The 27,703-nt window shown below is 40.4% G+C and overlaps 3 protein-coding genes across 6 annotated transcripts in view; 2 read left to right on the top strand and 1 right to left on the bottom strand.

Moving 5' to 3' along the window:
* Nucleotides 1–537: 537 nt before the first annotated feature.
* On the top strand, nucleotides 538–6,156 carry LOC116161331 (farnesyl pyrophosphate synthase-like). 3 transcript variants are annotated; one of them, XM_031474653.1, is made up of 4 exons: nucleotides 538–690; nucleotides 4,522–4,819; nucleotides 4,874–5,311; nucleotides 5,359–6,156. In XM_031474653.1, exons 1-4 carry the CDS (start codon nucleotides 590–592, stop codon nucleotides 5,692–5,694), a joined length of 1,173 nt encoding a protein of 390 aa, XP_031330513.1. In that variant the 5' UTR covers nucleotides 538–589; the 3' UTR covers nucleotides 5,695–6,156. The 3 variants fall into 3 exon arrangements, with proteins under 3 accessions (XP_031330513.1, XP_031330512.1, XP_031330514.1); XM_031474652.1 differs by having other exon boundaries at nucleotides 4,522–5,311; XM_031474654.1 differs by lacking the exon at nucleotides 538–690 and adding an exon at nucleotides 2,437–2,553 and having other exon boundaries at nucleotides 4,522–5,311.
* Nucleotides 6,157–9,505: 3,349 nt separating this feature from the next.
* On the bottom strand, nucleotides 9,506–16,231 carry LOC116161330 (coiled-coil domain-containing protein 63). Its single transcript, XM_031474651.1, has 8 exons — nucleotides 16,103–16,231; nucleotides 11,263–11,458; nucleotides 10,948–11,214; nucleotides 10,712–10,902; nucleotides 10,159–10,667; nucleotides 9,904–10,116; nucleotides 9,748–9,854; nucleotides 9,506–9,701 (listed from the first exon to the last, which is right to left on the bottom strand). The coding sequence occupies exons 2-8, from the start codon at nucleotides 11,350–11,352 to the stop codon at nucleotides 9,651–9,653; spliced, it is 1,428 nt and encodes a 475-aa protein (XP_031330511.1). The 5' UTR covers nucleotides 11,353–11,458; nucleotides 16,103–16,231; the 3' UTR covers nucleotides 9,506–9,650.
* Nucleotides 16,232–16,384: 153 nt separating this feature from the next.
* LOC116161671 (bicaudal D-related protein homolog) overlaps nucleotides 16,385–27,703 on the top strand; it is a 40,047-nt gene continuing 28,728 nt past the window's right edge. The window contains exons 1-2 of one of the 2 annotated variants that reach the window (XM_031475105.1): nucleotides 16,385–16,560; nucleotides 25,868–26,175. In XM_031475105.1, the coding sequence (XP_031330965.1) occupies nucleotides 25,966–26,175 (210 nt within the window). In that variant the 5' untranslated portion in view covers nucleotides 16,385–16,560; nucleotides 25,868–25,965. The remainder of the gene's footprint in view (nucleotides 16,561–25,867; nucleotides 26,176–27,703) is intronic. The other variant, XM_031475104.1, reaches the window with a different exon arrangement.

The following is a 27,703-nucleotide window of genomic DNA, read 5'->3' on the forward strand; positions in this document are numbered from 1 at the left end:
TTAAAGCTCTTAAGAAATTTGGGTGAATTTTCTGTAACCCTCCAAATGTTAATCTTGAAACTTTGCAATCTTTTTTAATTATTTTCGGCTCGAAGTCTTCCGGGAATCCTCGACATCTCCAAATCGTCTAGAAATTCTCTTGAAAGCCCATGGAAATGTTACCGAAGTGTTGAGATCTTGAAATTTTTCCAAGATCTTCTCAAAGTCAACCCAAAATCTTGATATACTCTTCAAGTATTCGCCATTTTCTCGAAATCACGTTGATGTTCTTGATCTCAATCTTGATATCTTCTGGAAGTCTTCATGTCCCAGAAATCATTTCGTAGTAGTGATACCATTTCTACGGCCTTGAAATCCCAAAGTCTTCTCTAGATCAGCTTAAAACCAAAGTCACAATATCTTTTAAAACACTGTTCATATCATCACCTTACATTAGAATTAACAATATTCGCCTTGACCTCGACATATTGACAAGAGCTGGATTATTTGAACACTTTCTAAAACGTCAATGTATTGGTTTCCCGCGATAAAGTTATTAGTCAACATCACAAACACCGCCAGATAAGTTTAGAATTGCTAGACTTTAAAAATGTTTATGAATTGTGCGAGATGTATCTTTTACCGGACGCCTTTTCGCCTAAAGCGCGCCACAAGGATACTGCAGCAAATAGCCTACGCGGATAAGCAGAGGTGAGCGTTTTTTGAATTTGTTTTTTGTTCCTAAATTCTTCGCCATAATCACGTTTCAAAAACAATTTGCTGAAGGGTACTAGCTGAGGACCAAAGGTAACTTCTGTTAGATGGGGAATAGAAATTTGGATTATTAATGACGGCGAGGAAACCCTTAAACTACCATCCACCTTGACTGTGCCGCAGAAGATTATTGGCCAACTATAAAAAGATAAGATAACCTTATAATACACGACGCCACTGGAATTGCCAAAGAACCAAAGATTAGTCGCAAAATGTGTTAATGTAACATTTTCTTGCGTACATTGGGTTTGCGTGTTTTTTTAATCTATTGTGACCAAAACACTGTTTTTTTACTAAATTATTACGCACGCCGTCAAAAATCCGATAAGTTTTAATCGTGTAATATATGATTAAACGTAATTTACAAACACCAAAATTGGACCCAACTCACCCTCTAATCTGGGAGATAAGATCGTCGTATCTTTCTGCTCACCAGAATCATTGTTTAAAGTAAAAATGCTCAAAAGTAGCTAGCTCAAATAGACTTAAAAGCCACTCCACTCATTTCCCATTTGTGAAAAATAACATTCCGAAGTCTACATAAAGTACATGAAATACTTTGTTAATTCGCGGTACATTCTGCAGTTCAGAAGGTATCTGAAGGTTCTGGATACGGTAACCTTCGAGATAAATGCCGCTAAGTAATTTTAGCACTCGAGCGCGGACGAAACAGTTAGCGACATTCAAAAAAGGCATTCATACACAAAGAAGTGAAATCACTAATCAAACTAAATGAGTTTAAATGTATCTCCAGCGGCGTCTGTAGATACGCCCACGGTACTTGTTTGAAATTTTGAAATCGGGCAGCTCAGAATGGACGAAAATACCATAGAAAATCAAAAAAATAAATTGGTTAAAATTGATCCATTCCTCAAGCCTCCCTTCACAAGCAATTACTTCAGCTAGCCCTAATCATCAAGTTTTTTTAAAGCTCAAAGTCGAATAATTACAAAAAATCGATATGAGGGTGCTATCTTTATTAAAGAATCCGAATCTTCTGGCGTGTATTTCTTATTTACATATTTTTAAGATGGTTGCCCTTAGAAATCAAAGTGGTTAAATTAAGCGTAAAAGATATATTTTTGAAGACGGGCCCTTAAAATGGCCACTGATTGGTATCATCATATCGTATCATATCATATTTAATATTTGTCACGAAATACATTCCATATACTTGTATAAGAACAGAACGTACGTAACAATGTGTCAATTTTACATAAATTATAATGTTAAGAGCATACAATGAACAATAAACAAATCATCTTTCGAGATATTCGCTCAAGTGGTAATATGACTGCTCCATCAAAAAGTTTTTGAGCGTTATTCTAAATTTCGAAAAGGAAGTCATTTCTTTAATATTGCTCGGTAAGGCATTGAAAATTTGGCACGCTCGGAATAACAAATTCTTTTGAAAGAGTGTGGTACATAATTTATTGAAAATTGGTTTGTTTTTCGATTACTTTCTTAACACGGGGCTCGCGCATTTTCCCTTTGCGATCTTTCCATCAAGCATGGATTTGTTTGACTTTGACGTTTCCACCATATTGATTTTAACCGGGAAAAACCAAGCCTTTATCGTGGTTAGATTGGACATAACCAAATTCGATGCGTTCTGATACAAATTGTAACGGGAGAATTTTTTATGTGGGTAAAATTGAATATGTACCGTACTGTTTTATTACGCGGCAAGGTACATAGCGAAGCGCAAAGAGAAAGAAGACGGGCAGCGTACGGAAAAGCTTACATTTCGTCCACGTGATTTTAAAGAATGCAAGAGCAAGAGCAAAATTGGCTTAAAATGTAAATAATTGACGGTTAATCAGTGATGGAAACTCTTGGAGCTCGTGAAGGAATGCGGCTTGACGTTTATGAAATTTCACGCGATTGCAAAAATTACGCTATCCACCGGCAGACAAAAATAGCAGAATAGATAGTTGCTTTCAGAAAGTGTGTTAGTAGGATCAAAGGAATTCCCAGTGTATATTTTTCTGACACCGATTGTTATTTTAATGGTTGTGTATCAGGATTACAGAACCGCACGGAAGTGTGCAATTACCTCCTAGCATGGCATTTTCTACTAATTTCCTATTTGAAGCCGTTGTATAATGGAATAGCACCTCACGCATCATATTCTCCTGATACCAATTGTTATTATAGTGCGTCCCCTTATAAATCCAAGGTTCTTGTATGAGACTTACGCCTGTCTGCTTTACTGCATGTTGACGACCTATTAAACAGCTCGCCCTCTGCTGTGATGGATCAGTAGTAATCCCGGCGTTCCTTGGGGGTCACTAGCGAGAGATTGAGCCCTCTCCCTTACCTAGCGCAACCGGAGTACTCGCCTGGTGGCCGTGTCATCCGGGAGCCCGCAGCTATCACCATCGTTACCCTAGGGACGCGCCTCTGAACTTTCAGAGACGCGGTCCTTTTCGACAAGTACAAGGTCTACTGGTCTTCACGCTCGGTCACAATGGTACCCTGCGGATTCCAGCCGTGAGTCCTCTTCTTCTTGCGAATAGGAGCTGGTCCACCACCGGGACCTTCGAAAAGGCCCTGCGTAGGAGCCGTCCCCTCTTTCGAGGAGCATGTTTTGTTTGATATCTTCCATACAATTCCCAGGAGTAGTGCGAAAATGAGGTCTCACCTGGGGAGAGCCGTTTGTATGGAGCACATAAACGCCATAAGATTAATTGTTTCGCCAAATGCCGTCTATCGTAATTACAAGGCGTCTCGTTGTATTTCTGTCACCATGATAGTGTAATCTTTAAAACACGCGAGGCAAACGTGCAGACTAACTGATTTTACATATTGTGTTGCTTGACGTTGCACTTTTAACACAAAAATTTGGATCAGGGGAACATAATGTGTGAGAAGGTGTACGCCAACAACTTTGACATCTTTTTGATTTGCTGTGGACCTGTTACGGCAATTCTCCTGCATCAAAAGAACGCAATACGAGAGAAGGTGCTAGATTCAAGTGGTACCAGGACAACATATATTGTGACAAAGTGCCTCCATACATTTCATACGGCCTTGAATTACATTACATTACAATTTTTAATGGAGGGTAACAGTTTACTTTTTCATGCATGTCTGTAATTATGTTTGGTCACTGCATTAATTGTTTGATATTCTCTGGCACTGTAATTGCGTTTAGTGGCTTCAAGGTCCATTCTTTGCTTTTTAATTTCCTCTTCCTGCATTCTGGTATAAGTACGCTTTAGTTAAACACGTTAAACAGAGTGTAGGGTGACCTATGAAGTTCTAATTGCAATTTCCAATTTTAATTATTCTGGCGATTGAACCTATATTTTGTGGATTTTTGGACGGAATTCTTTGTTTTTCTACGGATTTTGGGAGGCTATACTTTGCGTATCACTACTTACGTGAGTATGGGCATTTTGTCAGACTCGCCCGGTTAATTTGTGCATCCTGCTGTCATTTCTGTGATCTACATCTAACCACAGAAATGGACAGAGGGCGGAACTAAGGAGCAGTTTATTGATAGATCCCATCTAACGTGTCCTGTACTCCTAATACCACGTGTTTTCTCTCCAAGAATCTTGTTTCTTCAGGTTACAGAAGCGCCTATAATTAATGTATTTATTATCTACGTATGACTGACTTCTTATGTTCCTCTATCAAAAAATGGTTGTATCCGGACCTAATGGGTCTCCATCACTATTTATTACGAATCTCTAAACGTTTATGGCAATATAATCCATTCTCACTGTTAACTTGCTGTACATAAAAGTATGTGTGTTTCAGAATATTCTGCACTACGCTCATAACGGCAGCATCCACAAAGTCCAACGCCTACGCACCCGAAAAAGCCTTGGACTTCGAGCAAACCTTTGCAGCGTTAGTTAAAATGTTACGGAACGAGTGCGAGGAGTGTCCCGAAGTTGGCGAACGTCTCTCCAAATCGCTGGAGTACAACGTGCCGCACGGGAAGAAGCTCTTCGCGGCCGTCACCGTCGCGCTCTACAAGCAGATCGAGGATCCCGATCGGTTGACCGACGAAAACGTGTTCCTGGCGAACATATTGGGCTGGTGCATGCAGATGGTGATGATACTGGCCCTTGTTTTGCACCGCGATAGCAATTTGTGGCGGTTTCAGGTACACACTTCCTCTCTGATTTATGACGATCTTGAGGATTCTTCGGAAACGAGACACGGGGCGCTTTGCTGGTACCTGCTGGAGGACGTGGGGATACGCGCCGTAAACGATGCACGTCTGGTGTTGAGCTGCGTTTACGCGATCCTTAGAAGATACTTCCGAGGGTCCCATTGCTATGTGCCCATAATGGAGTTGCTGCAGGACAGCGTTTCGAGGGTGACAATGGGGCAGGCACTTGACCTCGCGTTGAAGAGTGGGGCAGTTGAGCTGGATTCGTTCGATATGAAGATGTACGACACGCTGGTTGAGTACAAGACCGCATGCCTATTCCGCGTCCCGGTTATGCACGCGATGTATTTACGCGGCGGTTACGAGCCGGAGGTCTACAAGCAGGTGGGTGACATCTTCTTTGAAATCGGCAAGTACTACCAAGTGCAAGTGAGTATCCACGCCAACCTTATATGTACTTATTGCCTGGGTTCTAGAACGACTACCTGGATTGCTTCGGACACCCAGACGTGACTGGTAACAAAGGAACGGATATTGAAACCGGCGCGTGTTCGTGGTTGATAGTGCAGGCGGTTCAGCGTGCTACAGAGGTGGAAAGGGAACTGCTGAGAAAGAGCTACGGCCGACCGAACAAAGAGAGCGTAATGGCCGTCCGTTGCATTTACGAGGAGCTGGGTCTACGTCGCGCCTACGACGTCTACGAGAAGGAGACCTACAGTTTACTTCGCGGCGAGATCGGGAAAGTTTCCGATAACGCCCTTCGGCAGTTTCTCTGCGCTGTACTGGAGAGCATCCACGGGCGAAACTCTTAGAAGATATTCATGTACCTAAGTTATTGTGTTGTGTTGCTGCTGTCCCACTACAAGATGAACTTGAACTTAAATGTTTACTAAACATGAAGATTAAAGTAATCAATCTACGTTTCTGTTTAGATTGACGCATCTGGTGTTGCGATAACAGTCGGATTATGTCAGCATTGCAACACAAACACTGATATCGCCATGAGGAGATGGCGTTAAGGTTAAAGTTGGACGACCCCACAATAATACGTTTCAAGAAGACTCACAAAGCACACCCAAACAATATTCGAGAAGGTGGTGCAGTGCACGGAGTAAGATTTCTAGGAGACTCCGAGCAGGCTTCGAAAAGATGTCGAAGAAACTCCAAGTTGATCTCGAGAAGATCTCAAAATGACTTTGATTAGTGTGAATTTTACTGTCTGTGCTCCTGATATACCATCTTTTAGGCATAATTTATATTTTTTTACGTTTCTGTGATCCTAATAAAATGCTATAGAAACAGCAGAGGAGAAGGTATTTTACAATCATTTCTACATCGTCTTCCATTCCTATAATCCTGATAAAACTTGGAACCAGGAAAACATAACACCAAAGAATGTCGCAACTTTTTTTCCATTTTTGTAAGCCTGACATTTTTTAAAGTGGCGGCAACATAATATTCGAGAACGTGCCAGCATTCTGAGTTACTGTTGTATCAAAATTTTGGCAAAGAAATTTGTATCAAGAGATCATAAGGAACGAAAAGGTATCTTACAATCAGTATCACAGATTCTGTCTATGATACTTATAAAATGTTTAAGGAGAAAGTTGTATCAGGAGAAGAATGTCTGACAACCTGCATTTGTCAGAATTTTTTTACAAAATGTTGTATCAGGGTTGCATAGAAGATGAAAAACAGTTTTACACCACCTCTTGCGCTACTGTGTTTCTGATACAGTTGTAAAAAGAATGAATCATATTAGAAGACCATCAAACGCGAAAAGGTCACTCCTGATCATTAATGTTTATTAAAGACATTTCTATCAGGATAACATTACTTAGGAAATAATGTCCGATAGTCTCATTCTTAAGTTTTTTGATTCAACTTTGGAAGAAAAAAATTGCACCACGAGAACGAGTATGTGATTATATCATTTTTGTGCTCCACGTGTGCCTAATTGGCTGTAATTAGAGCATTAAGTACAACGGGAAATAGGTATACCGCAGAATTTGGTTGTCTACGTTGTAAAGTCCTTCAGATTTCGAAATAAGGCCGCCTAGAAATAAGCTGGCATACGTCCGTTAAAAGGAATCTTCTAAGCGATTCGAACAACCCGAAGTCGGCGCTTTTGCAACTGAAATTTGTATCAGGGTACCATGACTTACGAGGAGGTGTCTAAGAGCTAATGTGTCACGTTCCTGTGTTTTTAAAGAAAAATTGTGTCTATGTACCATTCTGTGTTCCTGATCTATCAACTTTGGTACTGGAACTTGTATCAGGATGACATGACAGACGAAGAGATCAGTACCACAAATTCTTTTGTGACCCACCCAAAATTTTTCAAGATAAATCAGTAGAGCGTAATAGGGATGTATTAGAAAATGCTGCACTTTGCACTTATGCATTCCTGATACATAAATTAAGTACATAATTAGGTATCTCACAACCACTTCTTACATACCATACGGACATTGTTTTTAAAAGTATGTGTCAGGGGGCCATAATACACGAAAATGTCTCCTTTAATTGCGTTTTGCAATACTGATGAGAAAAGAAATTGCATCAGGAGATTATTTGGGATACGTCAGTTCTTGTAAAAATTTCCGTCAGTATCACATAAAAGACTATGATGACTTTGGCAATCACTTCCTGCGCCTCTGTTATTTTAAATGGTTTTTGAAAGACAATATTGTATCAGGAGACAATAATAGTGAGAATTTGATAGTTAATACTGTACCATACGTAGGTATCTTTGGGCTCTTGTTAAGAAAATGTATATCAGAAATAACAGTACTTACCCAATCACGTTGTCGTATTTTTGTGACCCTAATACAATTTTTGAAAGAGACACTTTTACCAGGAGAATATAATGTGTTTTAAATTTTATTTAATGGCCAATGTTATACATCCCCTCGCTTCTGTAATCCTAATGAATTGTTTATTAAATAAAAAATTGTATCTGGACAGCACAACATCGGAGTATGAGATCATAAATTTTACACCGCGCATTTGTGTTCCTGATTTTCTTTTGTAAAGATTAATTGATACCTTACAGTTAAATTCTGACATTTCTACGATAAAATTTATAAACAAAAAATTCTCCTGTATTAGGAGAACATAACACGTAAGCAAGTGTCAGCAAGTACCTGGTGTTTGTGTTTTTTATGATTTACATGTTCTAAAGATTTTTGTATCAGGGTAGTATATAGGACGAGAATGTGTCAGGGAACCATGATATGTGAAAATGTCTCATTCAATTATACTCCTGATACATCAATTTTTGAAAAAAAAATGTATGTCCAGGATAACACTGATTACCAAATAGGGTGTGACAGCGAGTATTTCACTTCTTTACGTTGTTGTGATCCTGATACAACTTTTCAAGCAGAGAACTGTATCAAAAGAACGTAACATCCAAGAATGTGTCAGTAAGTTCCGTGCCTTGCATTTGTGAATTTCTGATGCCTCAATTTTCTCATAGAGTTTATAATTAGGGCAGCATAAAAGACAAGGATTATTTAACCTCCTTGTGACAACCACTCCCTGCGTCTCTGTGATTTTGCTGAAGGAGAAAATTGTATTAGGATATCATAATACCCGAGACAATGTCAGTTAATACTATACCACCTATCTTTGTACTGTTGATACGTCAATCAGGATAACATGCCATTATCATAAACTCTGGTGTTAATATCAGAAGAACATAATGCGTAAGAAGTAAGCAACTTCTATACCTTGCACCAGTCTGACAATCTGCGAAATAAGTTTGATTTTTAAAAAAATCCAGAATGCTCGGAATGTTTCTTTGTGCTCCTGACACTTATTACTTTTGGGCGCCTAATGTTTCACCACGCATTTTTGCGATCCTGTTACAACTTTTGAAAAATAAAATTATCCAAAAGAATATAACAGGTGAGAATGTGTGACTAGATTATACATCTCACATTTCTGTCGTCCGAATACGTCTTTCTTTTTCAGCTTATATCTAGTAGTCAATGTTAGACCTTCTGCGCCCCTGATGAATAGGTACTTTAAATAAGAAAAGGTGTATCTTGGTAACGTAATGCTCCTGAATGGGCCAGCTCCTGATCTATAACAAATTTGGACCAGGATGATATAACAGACGAAAGAACATCTTGCAATCAGTATCAATTGTCTCAAGAATTTTATATTAGGGTAGCATGAAATGTATCTGCGAACCATTTTTTGCAACCCTGTTATTTTGGTTTTTAAAAGAGACAAAAATGTGTTAGGAGACTAGAATAATGAGAACGTGTCCGTTAATATTGCACCACGCTCCTTTGTGTTCCTGATACACGAATTTTTGTTCAAGATTACGTATGACAGTCAATATTTCACCCTGTTCGCGATCTTGATTCAATTTTTTGAGTAGAGCAATATATCAGGCGAAAATGTGCGACTAAATTTTGCACCAGATACTAAGGCATCTGATACGCAATGTTACACCATGTCTTGTTTCTGTGATCCTGATGCATCAAGCCTAAAGAGCAGAAATTTGTGCCAGGGGAGCAGAAATTTATGCCAGGGAACCATAACTTGCGAAAAAATAATTCTACGTTCTCGTTTTCAAAATTTGTGCCTGGTTTCAATTACAAACGCTTTATATTGTTGGATACGGAAAATGGTTACAAAAATACTAACAAACTTGTAGAGGTGCAGGGTGTGTTGCCTATACTGCAGTAACTGATGGCGATATATTTGGTTGCTGCTTGCAGTCAAGACTGTACATTATGTGGTAGTAAAGTGATTACAAATGCTTCTCATCTTTCGTCTGAATGGCCCTCCTCTTCTTGGCGAACTACAAAAGAGCGTCACTCCAGACGAAAAAAATCGTTAGAACCTACCAGACTCTTTTCCTTTAGATACATGTTGGCTGTTAGCTCGCCCACCTTCTTCTCCAAGACCCCCAAGTACAGCATGACATTATCTTGATTAATCGCAGCGTCCTCCCCTAAAAGTTTACGCAAACTTTACAGCGTTCTCGCGCCCTTTGCGATTACCTAACAGCTGCAGAATGGGCGCGTAGTCGCATTCGATCAGTTGAAACAGCCCATCGATACCTTTGAGGATGCTTTCCAAGTCAGCCTCAGCTTCCTCCATTTCCTTACGGGCGCGCTCCGTTTGCATAGTTGCCGCCTCCAAGTCTTCCGTTAACGTCTGGACAGTTTTCTGCTGCTGGTCCGCCTTCAAGTCGTTGATCTCCTTCTGGTCCTCTGAAAATTCAATCAGGCGATAATTGCTGACGGATTTCTTACCGATATTTGTGCGCAGCTTCTCGGTCTCCTCCAGGATCACCTCGATCTCGTGATTGAGCTCGTTGACGTAGTTGAACAGTGCGAAGTTCTCCTCCTCCTGCTTGAAGTACTGGGACGCAAGCCTCGAAACGTCCTCCTCTCCCACGAGTTCGCGAATTTCGACCAGCATCTTCTGGTACCTCTCCTGCTGCTTGATAACCTCCTCCTTTTGCAGCTCGACTTTCTTCATCTCCTTCTCCTCCAAATCCCTCATTATTCTCTTCTGCCCTTTGATTCCGAGGAACTCGTAGAGCTTGCTGTCGTGATCCAGCTGCCGTTGAAGCTCCTTCATTTCCTCGGCGTGCAGCATGAAATCGTTCCGATTGCGTATCCTTAACGCGTGCAGCTTAGAACACCACTCCTCTCTTTGGTCGTAGGAGAGGGTGGCCTGCTCGATGAGGTCTAGCATTAGTTTCTTCCCTTGGTTCAGGTCCTCCACAAGCGTCTCCCACACGGAATTAAAGTGCGCCCTGAAAATGCGCAATGAGTTTGCTTTTGGACGGGTGGTCCTTACCGGTCTTTGAGGAGGTGCTCGATTCGCTCCCGCAAATCGCGATTATCCTCCAGGACCGCGCAAAAACGCTTCGTTTCGTAATCAAGCTGATTTTCCAAGGCCTGCGCTGCCCTTTGGGCTCCTCGGACTTTGTCCTCGAATTGTCGATCGGGTATGTCCTTGCCGCGGACTTGATCAACGCGCCTCTCCAGCTGGAAGAGGGCTTTGGGGATAAAACCGAAATGGATTTCACTCACCTTCCTGATCTCCCTGCTGACATCTTGCAGGCGAGATTTCTCTCGCGCGATCAGCCTCGTGTAGTTCTCGTGCTCGTCCAGGAGTCGATTCACCTTCGCCGTCATTTTTCGATCCTTTCTCTTGTTGGAGTCGCTCGCGGCCGCCTTCAGGTCGGTCAGCAGTTCGGCCTGCTCCTTTTTTAGGGCAGCAATCACCTTCCGCTGCTTGGCCAGTTTGGTGTTGGTTTCTTCGGAGAACGCCTTGCGATCGCATTCCATAATTCGGTACTGCGGAGGTTGAGGTTACGACAGCGGGACGAGGCGAGAAACATTTACCTGTCGCTGCAACTTCCCAAGCTCAGCTTCTGCCATTAGATCCATCTCAATTTTTTCTTGGGCTGTCAAGGGTTTTTTATCGCGGTCCATTTCGCTTCCCGTTTACAGACGAAATCAGATTAATTTACGTTGGGTGGATGGTCGCCAGGGCAACTCAACAACTTCATTTCGCCCCAATTATAAATTGTTTACCATTCTATTGATTCAACAGGCTTTTGTTAAAAAGGGGGTTAAAGCGCTTTAAAAACGCACCCTTCATAGCCGGCACGTGTGGAATTTTCTCTCAACTATTTTCACGGAAAGAGATTTAAACCCTTCAAAAAATATGACTCAAGAGGACCAGGGGGTTACCCCCAAACACGAAACACTATGATTTTGTCATGAATTATAATGGAAAGCTCTAGGGGTTTTAAACGCTTTGGAGAGGAGTGTAGCACCGGAGGACTGGGCGAGGGGATAGAGCGCCCCTCATAAGAATTAGTTTATAACATTCCCCTGTGCATTTTTATGAAAAGCGCTGGGGTTCCAAACGTTTTGGAGAGGAACGCAACACTGATGTCCCTGGGGAGGGTATGGAGGACTCCTCATGAAAGAGGAGCATGAGTGCAAAACAGTCAGTGAACCAGTTTTCATTTAAAAAACTGAGGTCTATACTCCTGGGAAAGAACCGTAGCATCAGCCTGGGTTGGGTTGACCCCCCCCCCCCCCAGAATTCCATGATTTTTTTTCTTAACTATTCTCATGCTAAGCGCTGATGGTTCTAGAGTCTAGACACTTCGAAGAACGTAACACCTGGAGACCTGGGGGTTAGCCCCGACAAAAACATGATTTTGTCATGAACTTTAATGAAAAAGGCTGGGGTTTTAAACGCGTCGGAAAGGATTGTAGAAACAGAGGCCTGGAGGAGGAGATAGAATACCCTTTGTATGTATTTTATAATATTCTCTCATGGGTTTTGGTGAAAAGAATTGGGGTTGTAAAGGCTGTCAAGAGGAACACAGCGCCGGTAAGCCTGGGGGAGGGCATGGAGTACTCCTCCTGCAAAATATGTTATAATATTCTCTCATGGATTTTTACGAAAAGCGTTTGGGAGTATAGAATACTACCCGGGATATTTTAATACTCCGTCATGGATCCTTATGAAGCGTTAACCCCCCCCCCCCTCACTCTCCTATCCCCGAAAAAAGCGTTTTATGGCTCAACCCTGTGGAAAGGAGTGTTGCACCCGTGACCTAGGGGAAGGATTATATATATATATTTTTATTTAGTCCATAACCTTTGATTGAGGGGTCTGATCGAAAAACTACGAATCGTTTTGGATTCTACGCACCAAAATTAGTGAGAAAAAGTGTTTTCCCGAGAAATTTTGGAGCAGTCGATTTTTGGTAAAAAAGGAAGGTGCCTTTTTTTGAGGCCGGAAAAAAATTGTCTGAGATCGACCGGGAAAAAACATTTTCTTATAGAGTTTGGCCTGTAGAATCCATAATTTCAAACAGTTCCAAGATCGAGCTACTAGATCAAAAGTTACAGCCCCTTGAATTTTTTGCCGAAATTGGTTTTTTGCCCATAACTTTTGATTGAGACGTCTAATCGAAAAAGTACGAATCGTTGGTGCGATAACTAATTTCTTATTGCAACGACCGGATTGAAGTGAGATAACTCTAACAAATGTCACTAATCTTTCTAAATGAACAATCGAATAAATTAAAATAAAAACTATGCGATTATTTAAACAAAATTGAGCAACAATTTATTCTTTAACAAAATCACATCAAATTCAAACACCATGAAATTGTGTTCAGTCCCAAATTATTATAAAGTTGAAACTTAAACATACAGAGTGTTGGTAACAAATAAAACGCCCGCAAGTCAGCAAAATAAGCCCCATTCCGTTAGCAAGCCTTCATGTAATTACCATTATTTGATCAATTCAGTATCAGTCAACAGATGTTGCAATATATTGCTCTTATGTAACCCTTACGCATATTTTATGAAACAAAACTGCAATCAGGAGCCCAGAAAGACGTTTTGATCTGTAGATTTTGCACCTGATCGGATGTTTATGATTCCCATACGTTTCTTAAGTTTGGCAGGAGCACATGGTAAGTCAGAAGGTATCGTGTTTTGCAAGTTTCTGTCATCCTAATGCTTCTTTGTGGCTTTATGACAACGAAACCTTTAAAAAACTTTTGAATCTAGAGGACACAAAAACGTAGGATTTTGCACCTCCCCGGACGGTTATATGAAAAAGAAATTGATATCAGGAGCACATCATTAGTAAACTCGTTAGAAATTCACTTGCCTTTTACTTCTTTGGGATTCTATGATTCACACATTGTGGTAGTGGATCAGGATAACAGAACTTTGAAAAGGTTGGATATTCTAGGATGAGGAAGTATGATTCCGTGATCCTATAGCATTCATTAAGTAACAAATTTCTAACAGGAGCTCATAATACGAACGTTATCGTGATTTTGTTGTCCTGATATCACATCGTACGTAAGCTGTAGTCCTATAAATTTTGTACATCCTCGGGTTTATGAAATCCTTACACTTTTTTAAAGCTTGAATTGTGTCAGAAGGACATCGTTCTCTGTCTCTAGTCTATTTCAGTAGGCTGTTAATCTTTTCTCGTACCAAACATCTTAACATTTAAGAAATGAATTTGTATCAGGAGAGCACATTACTTCCTTACGTCTTTGTGATCCTCACACGATATTTAGAAAATGGGTACACATAAAAAACAAGATACGTTAGAATGTAACAGGAAACAAGAAGCCATTCGGCGTTTCTGAGCCTATGGCACACCATTTTTAAAAGATAAGTTTGGTCTATATAACAACGTCTGTCAACCTTGGGCGTATGTACTTGACATATTTTATGAGAGAAAATTGCTAACAGGAGACCATTATATCAAAAGAGGTTGCAGTTTGTATACTTTACACCTGCCCATACGATTTATTGCGCAAACTTGAAGTGTCAGGGACACATGATATGTAAGAAGGTGTCAGGTTTTCTGTTCCTCGAGTTTCTATAACCCTGATATTTTGCAACGAACTTAAAAGTGTGTTAGTGCCACAGAAAATCAAGGATTTCAACATCCTGTTGATACTTGCCGACAAACAATTTGCTCCTGACACTTTTTTAAAATAATCAGGAGAACAGAATATGTAATGTTATCCTGGCACAGATTGAAAAAGTAAACCTTTATCCAAAGAATATAATACCTAAGAAAAGGCGTGTGTTTCTGTCTTTTTTTTGGCCCGAAAAAAAAATTGTCTCAGGTCTACCGGAAAAAAATATTTTCTTATAGAATGTGGCCTGTAGAATCCATAATTTCAAACAGTTCCAAGATCGAGCTACTAGATCAAAAGTTACAGCCTTTTGAATTTTTTGCCCAAATTGGTTTTTTGTCCATAACTTTTGATTGAGACGTCTAATCGAAAATGTACGAATCGTTTTGGATTCTACGCACCAAAATTAATAAGAAAAAGTTTTTTCCCGAGAAATTTTGGTGCAGTCGATTTTTGGTAAAAATTCTGACAAACTACTTCGTAATGAAGCGCTCAGATACCGGGTGTTCAGCAAAGTTGGTCGACTTCACAAATATACGGTGCGGTCATAATTTCGCGAGGCTACATCAAGGGGGAAAACGGAGTGCTTCGCTACAGTTTTTTATGGTTTCTTCCCATGTACTTTCATGAAATGCACTGGCGGTTATAAAGTCTTTGGAGAGGAAGGCAGCACTAGTGGCCTGGGGGAGGTGATAGAGTACTCCTCATAAAACAGTTATGATATTCTCATATGTATTTTTACGAAAAGCGTTGGTAGTATAAAACCCCTCTCCCTTCCCGCAGAAAAGAATTTGTTGAAAAGCGCTGGGGGTTTTAAACTCTTTGGAGAGGACTGAAACCCCGCGGACCTGGGGGAGGGTATTACCACTCATAAACATTTTTTTTTGTAAATATTCTCCCGTGATATTTATGAAAAGGGCTAGGGGTTCTAAACTTTTCGGTGAGAAACGAAGCATCGGTGTGCCTGGGGGAGGGTATGGAGTACTCCTCGTAAAAATAGCTTATAATGTTCCCCCATGGATTTTTATAGAAAGCTTTGGGGTATAGGCCCCCCCCCCCCGCACCATGATTTTTCCAATGAATTTTTGTGAAAACCGCTGGGTGCATCTGATGAGGGGGAACTGCGCGTATGGAGTAGCCTCGAGAAAAGGAAGAGAAATTCCGGTGTTTGCAAGGGGTGGAAAGTGTTATTTTGGGATTTGTGGCAAAACTATTAATGTTAGCCAAAAACGTTCAAAGCAAAAGTTATAGGGCATAAAAAGATGAACAACGTTTGTATCTCCACTTTCTGCACATAACCTCCAATTTTCCGAGAAAAGCTGAAAAACTGTTTTTGTCGTTTTCTATTCATTTGTTTTGCGAAAAAAAGTCATAGGAGTCTGAAATTTGGAGCAAACTTGGCATATTTAATGACAAACAGGAGACCACGTAAAATTGAGCCGTTTTCGAGATAATCGCGATTTTCGAAGAGAAATCTCTTTCTCCGTGGGGTGAAAAAACTTTTAACGAACACTAAATTCTTTTACTGAAAGGAAAAGTGGCTATTGGAAAGGACGTTTAAAATTATGCAAATCTCGGACGATTTTTGACGTTATTGCTACAGAAACGTGCCCAAAAATTAGAAAGGAAAAATTTACATGAAAAAAAAAATGATTAAAACTCGTTTCCAAATTCCACCTTTTGTGCACTGAGATGTTGAAAGTGTTCCCGCGGGGCAACCCCTTCGACTGACAAATTTCATCCAAAATTCCCACCTTGGAAGTTACCTTAAAAATTACACCGTTAGCGAAACGAAGTCATTGCTCGAACTGTAAGGCCCCCACAGGCCCCCTTTTCCCATTGAGGCTTAATTTCTTCCGTGGGTTGCCCAAATCGGCAATTGCATGCGAAATGAGCGCCAACGGATACAGGTGCTCCAGAAACGCGGCGTGACTCACTGCAGTGGTCAATATTTGTACAGGTAAAAATCGATAACGTTTCATTGTGGGAGCATAACCGGTATAGTGCGCAGTCGCGCAGGTAACAGTAAATTCCAGTCACCTTTCGGCGTCGGTTAAATAATCAGTTTCTTTGTGTTCTTTGCTACGCGCACGGCGCCGTGAGAGCCCTCGAGTTTCATTCATTGCTTCGTAGTGCTTCGCGTTTTTTTTTTGCTGTTTCTCTCGAACGAAAGTGAACCGTTTTCTTTTGGATTATTGCGAATTTGGCGGATTTAATTTTTTTGGTGAGTACCCCGTGCGGTAATATCCGAAGAAAAAATCTTAACTTAACCCACTCATTGTCATACGGAACTCGTTCCAAACTCGTTCCCTACAAACAGGAAACTTGAACTGGCGGGTGGCGCATTCGAAACTTGCAAAATTTCGGATTAGCACTTAAAATGCTTCTATCCTTCCAGCGCCAATTAGCAATGCCAATTTCGTGCATAATTATGCCATTAATAACAGCGTTAATAGGGGCAATAAATTAATTACGAAACACAATCACGTGCTCGCGAGCCTTTTTCATCGAAAAACTTCCTAAATTTAACTTTTTATATAATTCCTCGTCGCCTTCAATTTAGAAATGAGTAATTCAGCCCTCGGTCCCCACCCCCCTCTTGCGTTATGGCTTACATTTTTTTATTTTGAAATTGAACCTCCCACCTTATTTCGGTTTGTTTATTTATTTGCTGTTAAATTAGAAGGAAATTCGACTTGGTCCTCCTCCGCCCAATATCTTTGAAGGTTTATTGTTTATGGTTTTTTTTTAAATTTTCATTTAAAAAATCATACCGTGCACACCCAGTAGTGACCTCGGTAGTGACTGATCGATATTTTTGTCAACTGTCAATGATTTCAAAATAAATTGCCCCCCCCCCTACATTATTTTGTTTTTTACAATTTAGTTGCAAACCCGCCGTCGAGTTTAAAAGTTCTTTAATTAGAAATTAGAATTCTCTGCGACAAAAGGGTACTTGTAGGATTTTACTCAAAACGCGTTCTAGGGGCCTTATGAGGACGGCTAGAATTGTCTTAATTTTTTCATAAACGAATGAGACGACTCCTAATTAGGTTCAAGTACTTACACTTGAAATTAGGCCTAACCCGGTCAAGTTTGCAATTGATTTCAATTCTTTCTTAAATAAAGTAGAAAACTCCTAATTGAATTTGAGTATATCTACTTGAAATTAAACCCCCAGGGCAGAGATTATGTTAGGGGTGCATAAACATTAGTTCATTTTTAAATGAATTAGAGGTTTCCTAATAAATTATTATTATTACAATTATTATTGTGCTTGTACAAATTAAAGGACTCTTAAGTTCAAGTGTACTTGCAATTAAGCTTCTGAATTCATTGGTCTCCAAAGAATGTCTCAAAAATGTTCCTAGGTGTCTTAAAGCTCTTTTCAGGAAACTCCAAGGAAATTGTTTCTTTAAGAACATTTGCTCACAACAAATGTTTCGATGCTTGTGACACCTAGGAATGTCTTATCACGGACAGTAGGAATCTTAGGGATAGACGTGTGAAAAGGAACCCAAGAGGAGGATTTAGGGATTTGAAGATTTAAAGACTGAAAGAACTCTTCATCAGCTGTAACCATAGGGAGATTTGGCCAAGGATCACTTAAGAATTCCTCAAATTCGCCCTGAAAATCTCCAAAAAATCTTCCAAATATATTCAAAATTGTCCTTTCTAAATCCTCTAAATGATCTTAAATAACCTCAAATTAGAACGTTCCAAACAGCTCAGGAATCGTCCAAAGATATCCCATAAATCTTCCCAGAATCTTCAAAAAAGGGTTTTTGCAAATCTCGCTTGGCCTCCCAAAAAATTTTTGAGGTCTGAAGGGGCAACTCAGATTTGTACTCAGATGTTTTGTATACCTTCGACTCGTGCGGTAATAAAATAGGCCCGTTATTAATGACACTTGCGTCTGAATCTCGCATTGATCTCAACTAAATCCAGAACTATCCTATGAATCCCAAAATATAACTTTAGAAATCCTCGATCGTTCCTAGGATTTCTAGAAATCTCCATAAAGTTCCTCAAGAATCACGCAACAATACCAGGAACCTCCTCAGAACTTACCAAGAAACGATCTACTACAAAACTGTCAAAAAATCCCAATCAGAGATGTATAGCAAACGTGTCCCAGGAGACTCCCAAAATGACCTCTCACAACTGAAAGAAATCCAGTTTTTGTTATAAAAACAGCATGATCGGTATTAATGTGACCTTGAATGTGACCGATTTTGTCAATCACTGGTATCCAAGGTAGAACTTAATTACGGACGATTGCACTTAATTGCCCTATAAGTCAATTACACCAGCAAATAAATTGGGATTCGTACAGACCCAACTTCTTTGCAACTGTAAACGGATGATGACCCTATAAGTTTGGGTTCTTAATTTGTCATAAAGGTAGCTTCCCAATTTACGCATGATCGAGACAAACTTTGATAATTACTGCCTCTCAGGATTAATTTTTGCTTTATGGACCTAATTACCAAAACCCCCTAATTTGAATGCTAGGAAGGCGGCAGAAGATGGATAATTGATTCCGCAAGAAAGTGTTGTAATTGTCAATTGTGCCAAATTGGACCTAGAAGGCAACGCGTCTTCTTCCAGTTGCCACAGATGGGGAAAATTGAATGGACGGTGTTTCGGTACACTTTCCACAATTGCAGAGCACTTCAATGGGCATCAGAAAAGGAAACCTCAATAAGGCACGCATTTATTGCTGTCGTCACGTCTCACAACACATGTCAGTTATCGAAAGCAATTAACGAGCAAATAAAAACAATGGGCCAGCTGACTGGTAAACCAGGTTAAACGACATGTTGCAGATATTTACCAATTATCGTCTACCTGACAGCTGAAAACCGATTATAGGTATAGGAACAACGGCAGCGAAATAATTGACTCTGTAACAATCATGGCCTCATAAACTACAAATTTAATTATTCGGTGGAATGCAAAATTTTTGACAAATGGCGTAGGTACCTACGGTTTGGTCTCTAATTAATTAAAGATGAAAATTAGTGACCCATGATGAAACCTCAGTAGTAACCATCGGGCTCTAATTATAATCTGTGGTCATTAATTACGTCTCCTAACTCGTCTCCAAATTTGATGATGCAATTAGAAAATTAGTGAAATTATAAGTAATTCTGGATCCAATCCACCGATAGGGTTAGAATAATTGGGAGACTATTTTGGTTACGGATTTACGCCTCAAATTACAGGATTCTTTAGTAATTTACATAATTAGTCGCAAGTGTAATTAAAAGTTTATCGAGAAACGGCCGTTTTGGGAGATTCTTAAAAGTTTTTTGAAAAATTCATGGGGTATGTCTTGGGAGTGATTTATTTTTCGACGTGTTTTTGAAACGTTCCCAGGCAACCATGCTTATAAACATTCGAAAGTAATAGAGTATTCTTCAAAGAGTCTTAAAAAAGTTGATGGGTTATTTTGAAACATTTTGATGGAGATTATTTGCGATTCTTCGCACAATTTTGGGCGATTATCAAAAATCTGGAATATTTTTGAGGATACTTTTAGACTCGGGTACCTGCCACGACCACTCGGAATTCGGCCGGTATCCAAGGGTCACCGTTATCGACACACACATCGAAGAATAGGACCATTGAAGGGACCTCTCAAAGATCACCCAGGATATCGGAAGCGCTACAGAATTTTTTTTCGATATTTTTAGTGATGTGTAATGGAATAGGTACTCTACAAGTGTCCATTGCTTAACTCTTATCGTTCCTGAAACGTCAAAAACAAACACCGCTATCAGATAACCTGATGGTATTTATCTACAGCGAACCAGCTCAAGCACCTCCCTCAAGTACAAGAGATGGCTTCCGTACTTGCAGAGACTTTGAGATGATGATGACTGTGTCACTAGAATGCGCTGGAAAGGGCAACTTTGTTGACTTATAAATCGCCATGCTTTCGTTGGCCCTAATACGGCACTATCTTATCAGCGTACACAATCTCTAAGAGAGCAAGATCAATAAACTACGCATCGTGCACCAAACTCGTCGACTCTTTTTGTTTCAAATGAAATGAAAGTTCCGTGATCTAAATTCTGCACGCACTTGACGTTACGGTTAAATGAAAATTACCTATTGTGTACTTGGTCGAATACCAAAACAGCAATTATCCAGATGAGATTTCGCGTTTTGTCACGCTCACGCGTTTCGAATTCCGTTATGCAATTTTGAAGAGCGTTCCGAGTTTTTGTCGGCTCCTGTATTAAGTCGCGACCTTTTAAAAGTACCGCTTTCGTTTGTTGCGGTGACCAGCAGTAGGTACTGACATTATCAAGAAACTAATTAAAACACTATTTTGATTTAATGCCTTAAACACAAGTAACTTAAACCCAATTATAGAAGTTCGCTAATTACCGCCGTTTTGGTAGCAAACGCCATTTGTTTTTGTTTCCCGTTTGCCATTTTTTTGTATTTTTGTTTGATCGTTGTGAGATTGTAGTTGGGGTTGTTTTTAAGTAACGATCGTTTTTTATAGAATGTGAAGAAAAAGAACAAGTTAAAAAGTAATCGTAAACGATTTACATAAAGCGCATTTCCACTTGCATTCATTTCCCATTTGTAAGATGCAACTTCTGTTAAAATCGTAAAAATCCGGCCACAACTATGAAAGATAGCGTTGCACATGGGCAATCCATTTTTGACGTGCTACTTCAATTTCAGTTTATGAGAAGAATTTCATGCTTTTCTAAATAAGAAAGTTGGAACTGCGCATGCGCAAACCTAAATTTTAAAACTAATGTTAGATTTTCCTTTGTTCCAAGCGCCTAAGTATCAAATTTCACTTAAATGGTTCCATAGATAAAAAAGTTGGCACTGCGCATGCGCAAAACCAAATTTTGAAATTGGCGTTTGATTTTCCTTTATTCCAAGTGCCTATGTATCAAATTTCATTCAAATACTTTTATAGGTAAAAAAGTTTGCAATTCGGTTTATAAATGGTCGAGATGCGAAAAGGGCACTGTGAATTTTGAATCGATTCGATTCAACTTTGGGCATTGCGTATTATATGGCTAAAGCTATGCCCATATTGAATTTCATGCAATTCAGTTCATAACTAACGGAGATGTAAAAGCGATCGAACATTTCTAAACAAAGTTATCGTTTACACGGACAGATAGATGGACAGACAGACAAAGGAACAGACGGACAGACCAACCGGCAGGCGACAGATAGCAATGCAAAATTATAAACGATCTCTAGGATCGTTAATAAACGGCAAAAGTGTAAAATTATGGAACATGTAAAAAACGGTTTTTTGTTCTGTTTTATTATAACTTTTTTTGTAAGCGGTACAGAAAAAATTCCTTCCTTGGTACAAGACTCGACACCATAACGAACCAAATAGCGAAAAAAGTAGAACAATAGCTCTTAAGATAAAGAACTAGTAGCGTCGCAAAACCAGCGGACGGACGGACGGACGGAAAAAGGGGCCACAATAGCGCATTTTTTTTTATTTTTGTGGAAATGCGCTAAAAAGCATTTCGATTCGGCTCAAAAAAGCACCAATATATTGATGGTCTCGTTTTTAGTCAAACTTGGCGAATAGGTTGACAAAAATGAGACTAGCGTTGATTTCACACAAAATTTTAAGTAATATCGATGTTTAGGTCCCCAAAAAGATCACTTAGGGGCCCCCCCCCCCCAAACTTGTTCACTCACTTAATCTCGTAGTTTAGCGTCGATTTTAGCAAAAAATAGAAATAGTAATTTTTTCAATAAGATTTTCTGAAAAATTGAGGTTTTCATGTCGATTCTGATTTAACGCCCTTGCGACTATACTGTAGGGATGGTAAGCATATATATAGAAGATCGTCTCTAAAGTAATCGTTTATTAACAAAAAGTTCCAAGAATTTCGCCTGCAAGTGCCCATTTTGCGTCCATCTCTATTAGTTTTTTAATTTTCACTTTGGCGTCCTCTTTCGTAGACTCTTTTGACTTTTTTCAGGGAGTGAAAGTGTCGTACGAGAGCTTCCTCTTTCTATCGCCATGCCAACCCTTCGAATACCTTGAATATTAGCGAAATTATTAATTTTTTTGTAAAGGTATTCAAAATTAAAAAAATGGAAATTGGAATTGGAAATGGAAACCAAGTCAGTTAATTATTTTATGAATTTCTTTCTATTTTTGTAATTTCCGTACCCAAATGTATGAAAAAGCTACGATTTTTGACCATTTTTTTCGATTTTTCCGAGGGAAGGGTATAATAGTATGGAAAATTTACCATTTTGAATTTTTTCGAATAACTTTTGAAGTACATTTCGTATTTCGACGAAACCTTCTGTAACGTGTTTGAGATAAATTGCAACATCAGACATGCCAGTAGATGGAATCGGAAACGTTTTTGAATTTTTTGAGGGGCGCATTTTTGTTTCTTGGGAATACCAAGAAATTTGGATTCAATTGCTGTGCGCACTACGATTTTTTGCGCATGCATTTTGTTTCGTTCGTTCAAATTGCCCCATAAATAAGAAACTTCCGTTTTGCGCATGCGCATAGGCTACCGGGGGGTTTGGGGATACATGTACCCCGAATGTAAATGACGCCCAATCTCACACTTATATAGGACGGCTGACGCATTGCTCGGCTTCGCCTCGCACGTTAAAACACACAAGGAGCCACATTTCGGACTTCGGTGGTTGTGCATCAGCGGTGGGGGGGGGGGGGGGGGGGGAGTGCGATTTGTGCTTCGATACATCCACCCGTTTTCCCGCTACTTTGCCCTCTAAGCGGGACGGGGGGAATGTAACCTAAATATAGATGTCTTGCACTAGTATAGGACCGCTGATGACACATTGCTCGGCTTCGCCTCGCACGTTAAAACACACAAAGGAGCCACATTTCGGACTTCGGTGGCTGTGCCGCCTCGCCTCGCGCATTTACTCAAATTGCCGTCGCTTCTAGAACGCGACTGAGAGATAGTGGAATCCAACGTAAAAAGATTCTAGCCCCCGTCGTTTCCGAGTAAATGCCAAAATTGACATAAGCGGGAGGGGGGGGGGAGTACGATTTGTGCTTCGATACATCCACCCGCTCTCCCTCTACTTTGCCGCTAAGCGACGAGGGGGGGGGGATGTAACCTGAATGTGGATGTCTTGCGTTTGTATAGGACCGCTGATGACACATTGCTCGGCTTCGCCTCGCACATTAAAACCCACAAAAATACACATTTCCGGTTTCGGCGACTGCGCCGCCTTGCCTCGCGCATTTACTCAAATCAATTTACGCAATCCAGCTGTGAGGCCAACGGGAAAAACGTCATCGCGTTCAGGCGTCATAGCTTCGCCTCTGCCCAGCGGAGGAGGATGTGGGGGGGGGGGGGTGTTTCAAATCGTCGTCGATTCTAGAACGTGGCCAATCGATATAGGAACCAACGTAAGACACAGCATCCTTCTAGCCCTCCTCGTCTCTAAGTAAACGCCGAAATAAGAGAAAAGTGCCATTTATGAGCAAATTAGGGGGGAGGGGGGTTCAACCGGACGCTTCTCACACCCAGTTTAACTGCGAAACCTAACACTCAAAACCGCAACTTGATACTTCCCCCCCGGTTCGCCCGCTACGGCCTCTCAACTTTACCCCTACGCCTCCGGGAGGGGGGAGGGGGAGGAGTGAAACCGGAAAATGGCACGCTGAAAACACCGCGACGTCTCGCGTCTGATTCGCCACATTCGCTTTCCCAAAACGCATTTTGCCTTTCTTTGACCCCCTCGTCACCCCCCTGAATATAGGTAATCTTTTCTGAAAAAATTACAGACTGCGCGTCAGCCGATGCTCTCAACATGATAAACTTTCACACAAATTCTATCTTCATGTTTTCAAGTGATTCGCGAAAAAGTGCCTAAAAACGTCATTCGCGCTTTCCCGTCCTGCCCACGCGCCTCTCCGCGATCGAACCCCGACCCGGCACCTCGGAAACGCCTTCAAACTACGACGCCAACAAAGAACTCTATACGCCTCCTCCTCCCGTTCCCCTGCTACGACCTAATTACTGTACCTTCATCCGTGGAGGAGGGCGCGTGTGATTTGTCATATCCTCCTTCCCGTAATGCCATTTCCTATTTTTCCCAGGGGAAACTCCGTGTTACCTTCGAAAATCCGTGTTACCCCCAAAAAACGCACTTTTTTTCAAAAAATTCCCACACGCTCCGCTTCGCGTCGCGCGCTTCACCCACCGTACTATTCGTTCGTGCCACCGAGCGGGCTAATCGCGCGTAATGTACAGGCTTTTCGTATCTCCCCTCCTTTGACCGCTACGAATTTTTAAAGTCGCGTATTTAACCGAAAACGGCATAGTGGGCAAACTTGGCGCCCCCGGGACGGGGGGGGGGGCGAGCTGAATCGAAAAAAATTCGAAAATTACCTACTCCTAACGGCTGCGGATTCCGAAAATGCGTTTTATAGGGAAAAAGAGGAAAATAGGGGGTGTGAGGGAGGGGGGAAAAGGTTTCGAATATTTCCTTCCTTTAAGAAAATATCGAGAATTATGCGACTTCAACAGCTGAACTTAATTGCAAGAGCCGAAATTTAATTACGGGCACAAATTTCCACTATACTTACACCCGAGCTTTACACCTAATTAGGAATTCACTAATTTATTTGAGAAATAATTAGGATTTATGCGCCCTTGAAGGATTAATAATAATATACTTGAACCTAATTAGGAGTCCCTATAATGAATCCAAGAAAGAATTACGATTTGTGCGCCCTTATAATGATCATTGCCTTAGTTAATTTCAGGTATAATTCACACTAATTAGGAGTCCTATAATTCACTTAGGAGGGCTTTGAAATTTGTCTAATGCCCATGCTGTTCCTTCCTTATTGGTATTTTTTGTAGTTCGTGAAGCTCGGGAGTCTCAAACGGCACCTAATGAGGAGTTCTATAAAAAAAGGAGGCGAGTTCGGCTTAAATAGTATTCGTGCCGTGCAATCGACTACTGAAAATTAAAATTTAGTCACAGCCCTTGAGGCGATTTCATACGAGGCTATTTCCATAATTAAACGAATTTGTATCCGATCTGTAATTAATCCTTAACCGCAAGCGCATGTATCAATTAAGTGCAATTACGGAACATTCCCATCTCTGTCCGCGTGTAATTAGAACAATCACCGGGTTTGGTCGACTATGAGCGCGCTTTAATTTATTTATATCGAGCGCTCGTCTATTTCATAATAGTGAAAGCAATAACAGCAACAAAGCTACAAGAAAAATGGCATGGAAGTAAGCGTGACATTCAATAATGTATACCTTTACCCGCGTTATTACTACATTTTCTTTGCGAGTAATCCGCATACTGACGTAATTACAAAGTTTAATTGCAAAATTACGTTAGTGTGACTAATTCAAATCTCATTTTACTGTTAAGAGTATCGTTACCCACGCGTATCAATTGATAAGTGATCATTGAACGCGACCGACACATCGTCCAAATTAATTTCCTGGCTTGGGCAACAAAAGCCGCTCTGTTCAAATATCGTTTAATTTCAGATCTCTACGATGAGGAAATCCGAGGAGAACGTACCGCAAATGCGTCTGATAATTGAATTCGGTGCAGTGCGGCGTGACGAGAGTGCCTGTTAAAAAGAATGCAGACCTTGGAAGATTACATTTTAGAAATGGAAAATCGTAGTGCCATACGACAGAATTCGAACACGGACGATCTTTGGACGCAATTGCAGCAGAAGGAGAACGACCTGGTGCTCGCCGCCGAGTTGGGCAAGGCGCTCCTGGAGAAGAACGAGGAGCTGACGAAGCAGCACGACGCGGCGGTCGAGGATTTTTGCAAAAAGCTCGAGGTAAGTTTGTTCGAATGATTCAAGTCACGGATTTGCTCGGGCGCCAAAAGCAAGGCTTCCTTCAGGAGGGTCAACATGAATTGATCAAAAAAATCTTTATATCATGCAGACGTGCATGATAAAACATGAAACCGCTCTATTTACACTTTTGGAAAGGCTTACCGTTACAATTTTAGCAAAATCACACACGCAACTAGAAATTTACTTTGGCGCAAACACGCAGTCAATTTTGTCATGCGCATCCTAAAACCGAGGACGCACGAACATATTCTACGTTAAAATCTGAGCCACTCCAACACTTAGATAGCAAATCTTGCAATTCAAGTCAGAATTCTGTAACTATAGTCAGAGTTGTGAGGTCCAAGACGATTTCTTCCATACTAGTAATCCCAATCGGAACTTGGTCAGGTACAAATGCTCCGTGAAAATCGGATCCAATCCATTTATTAGAAAGTAAATTTTGCCATTCGTCTTTTTGAAACCAGATTCAAAATTCTAAGATAAAAGATGATTTCTTCTACGTTGCTAGTCTTAATTCCAAGGTGAAGATCAACATTAAAAATGGAATTCCAAATTTTGGAATTAAAGTCAGAATTTTGAAACCTGACTTTAGAATTTTGAGGCCCATGATGCTTGCTTGTACACTCTACCTTGTAGTTTGGTGGTGGATGCGTCAGGTACTTTCAAATTCTCCGTGAAAATCTTGTAAAATGCAGTTCCTAGAAGGCAAATTATGCAATTGAGGTCATAATTGTGGAACTAGCCAGAATTGTGAGGCAAAACACGGTTTCTTGTACACTGTAGTCGAAATTTTGGGGTGAAGGTAGTTCAGATTCAAATTCGCCATGAACATCTGATCCAATCCAATTCACAGAAGGCTAATTTTGCAGCTCAAGTCAGAATTTTGTAACCGGACTCAGAATTATGAGGGAAAAGCCCTCGGAAAAGCCTATTTCATGTACGTTTCTAGTCGTAACGCAAAGTGGAAGATCAAGATTAATATTGAAATTTCAAATTTACCGTGAAGATCCGATTCTTATGAGGTAAATTATGCAATTTAAGTCATATAGAAAACCAAAGTCAGAGTTGTGAGGTCCAGGACGACATTTCGGGTCTTAATTCTGAAGTGAGGACTAAGATTCATAATGCAGTTGCGTTAAAATCTTATTCAGTCAAATTCTCAGAACATTTTGCAATTCAAGTCAGAATTCTGTAATCAGAGTCACAAATCTGAGGTAAGACAATTTCTTGTACACACCAATCCGTAATTCCAAGGTGAACTTGATCAATTACACATTTTCCGTCAATCTCTGATCCAATCCATTTCTTCAAAGGTAAAATTTGCAATTCAAGTCACAATTTTGAGGTTAAAGGCGATTTCTTGTGCGTTTCAAGTCATAATTCCAAAATGAAGATTAAGATTAATGGTGTAGTTTGAAATTCCCCGTGAAGATCTGATACCATCCAATTCATATAAGGTGAATTCAAGTCAGAATTTTGAAACCGAACTCAGAATTCTGAGCTAACA

The sequence above is a fragment of the Photinus pyralis genome, unplaced genomic scaffold (assembly GCF_008802855.1).
Source record: "Photinus pyralis isolate 1611_PpyrPB1 unplaced genomic scaffold, Ppyr1.3 Ppyr1.4_LG10, whole genome shotgun sequence".
In the NCBI taxonomy this organism is placed as follows: domain Eukaryota; kingdom Metazoa; phylum Arthropoda; class Insecta; order Coleoptera; family Lampyridae; genus Photinus; species Photinus pyralis.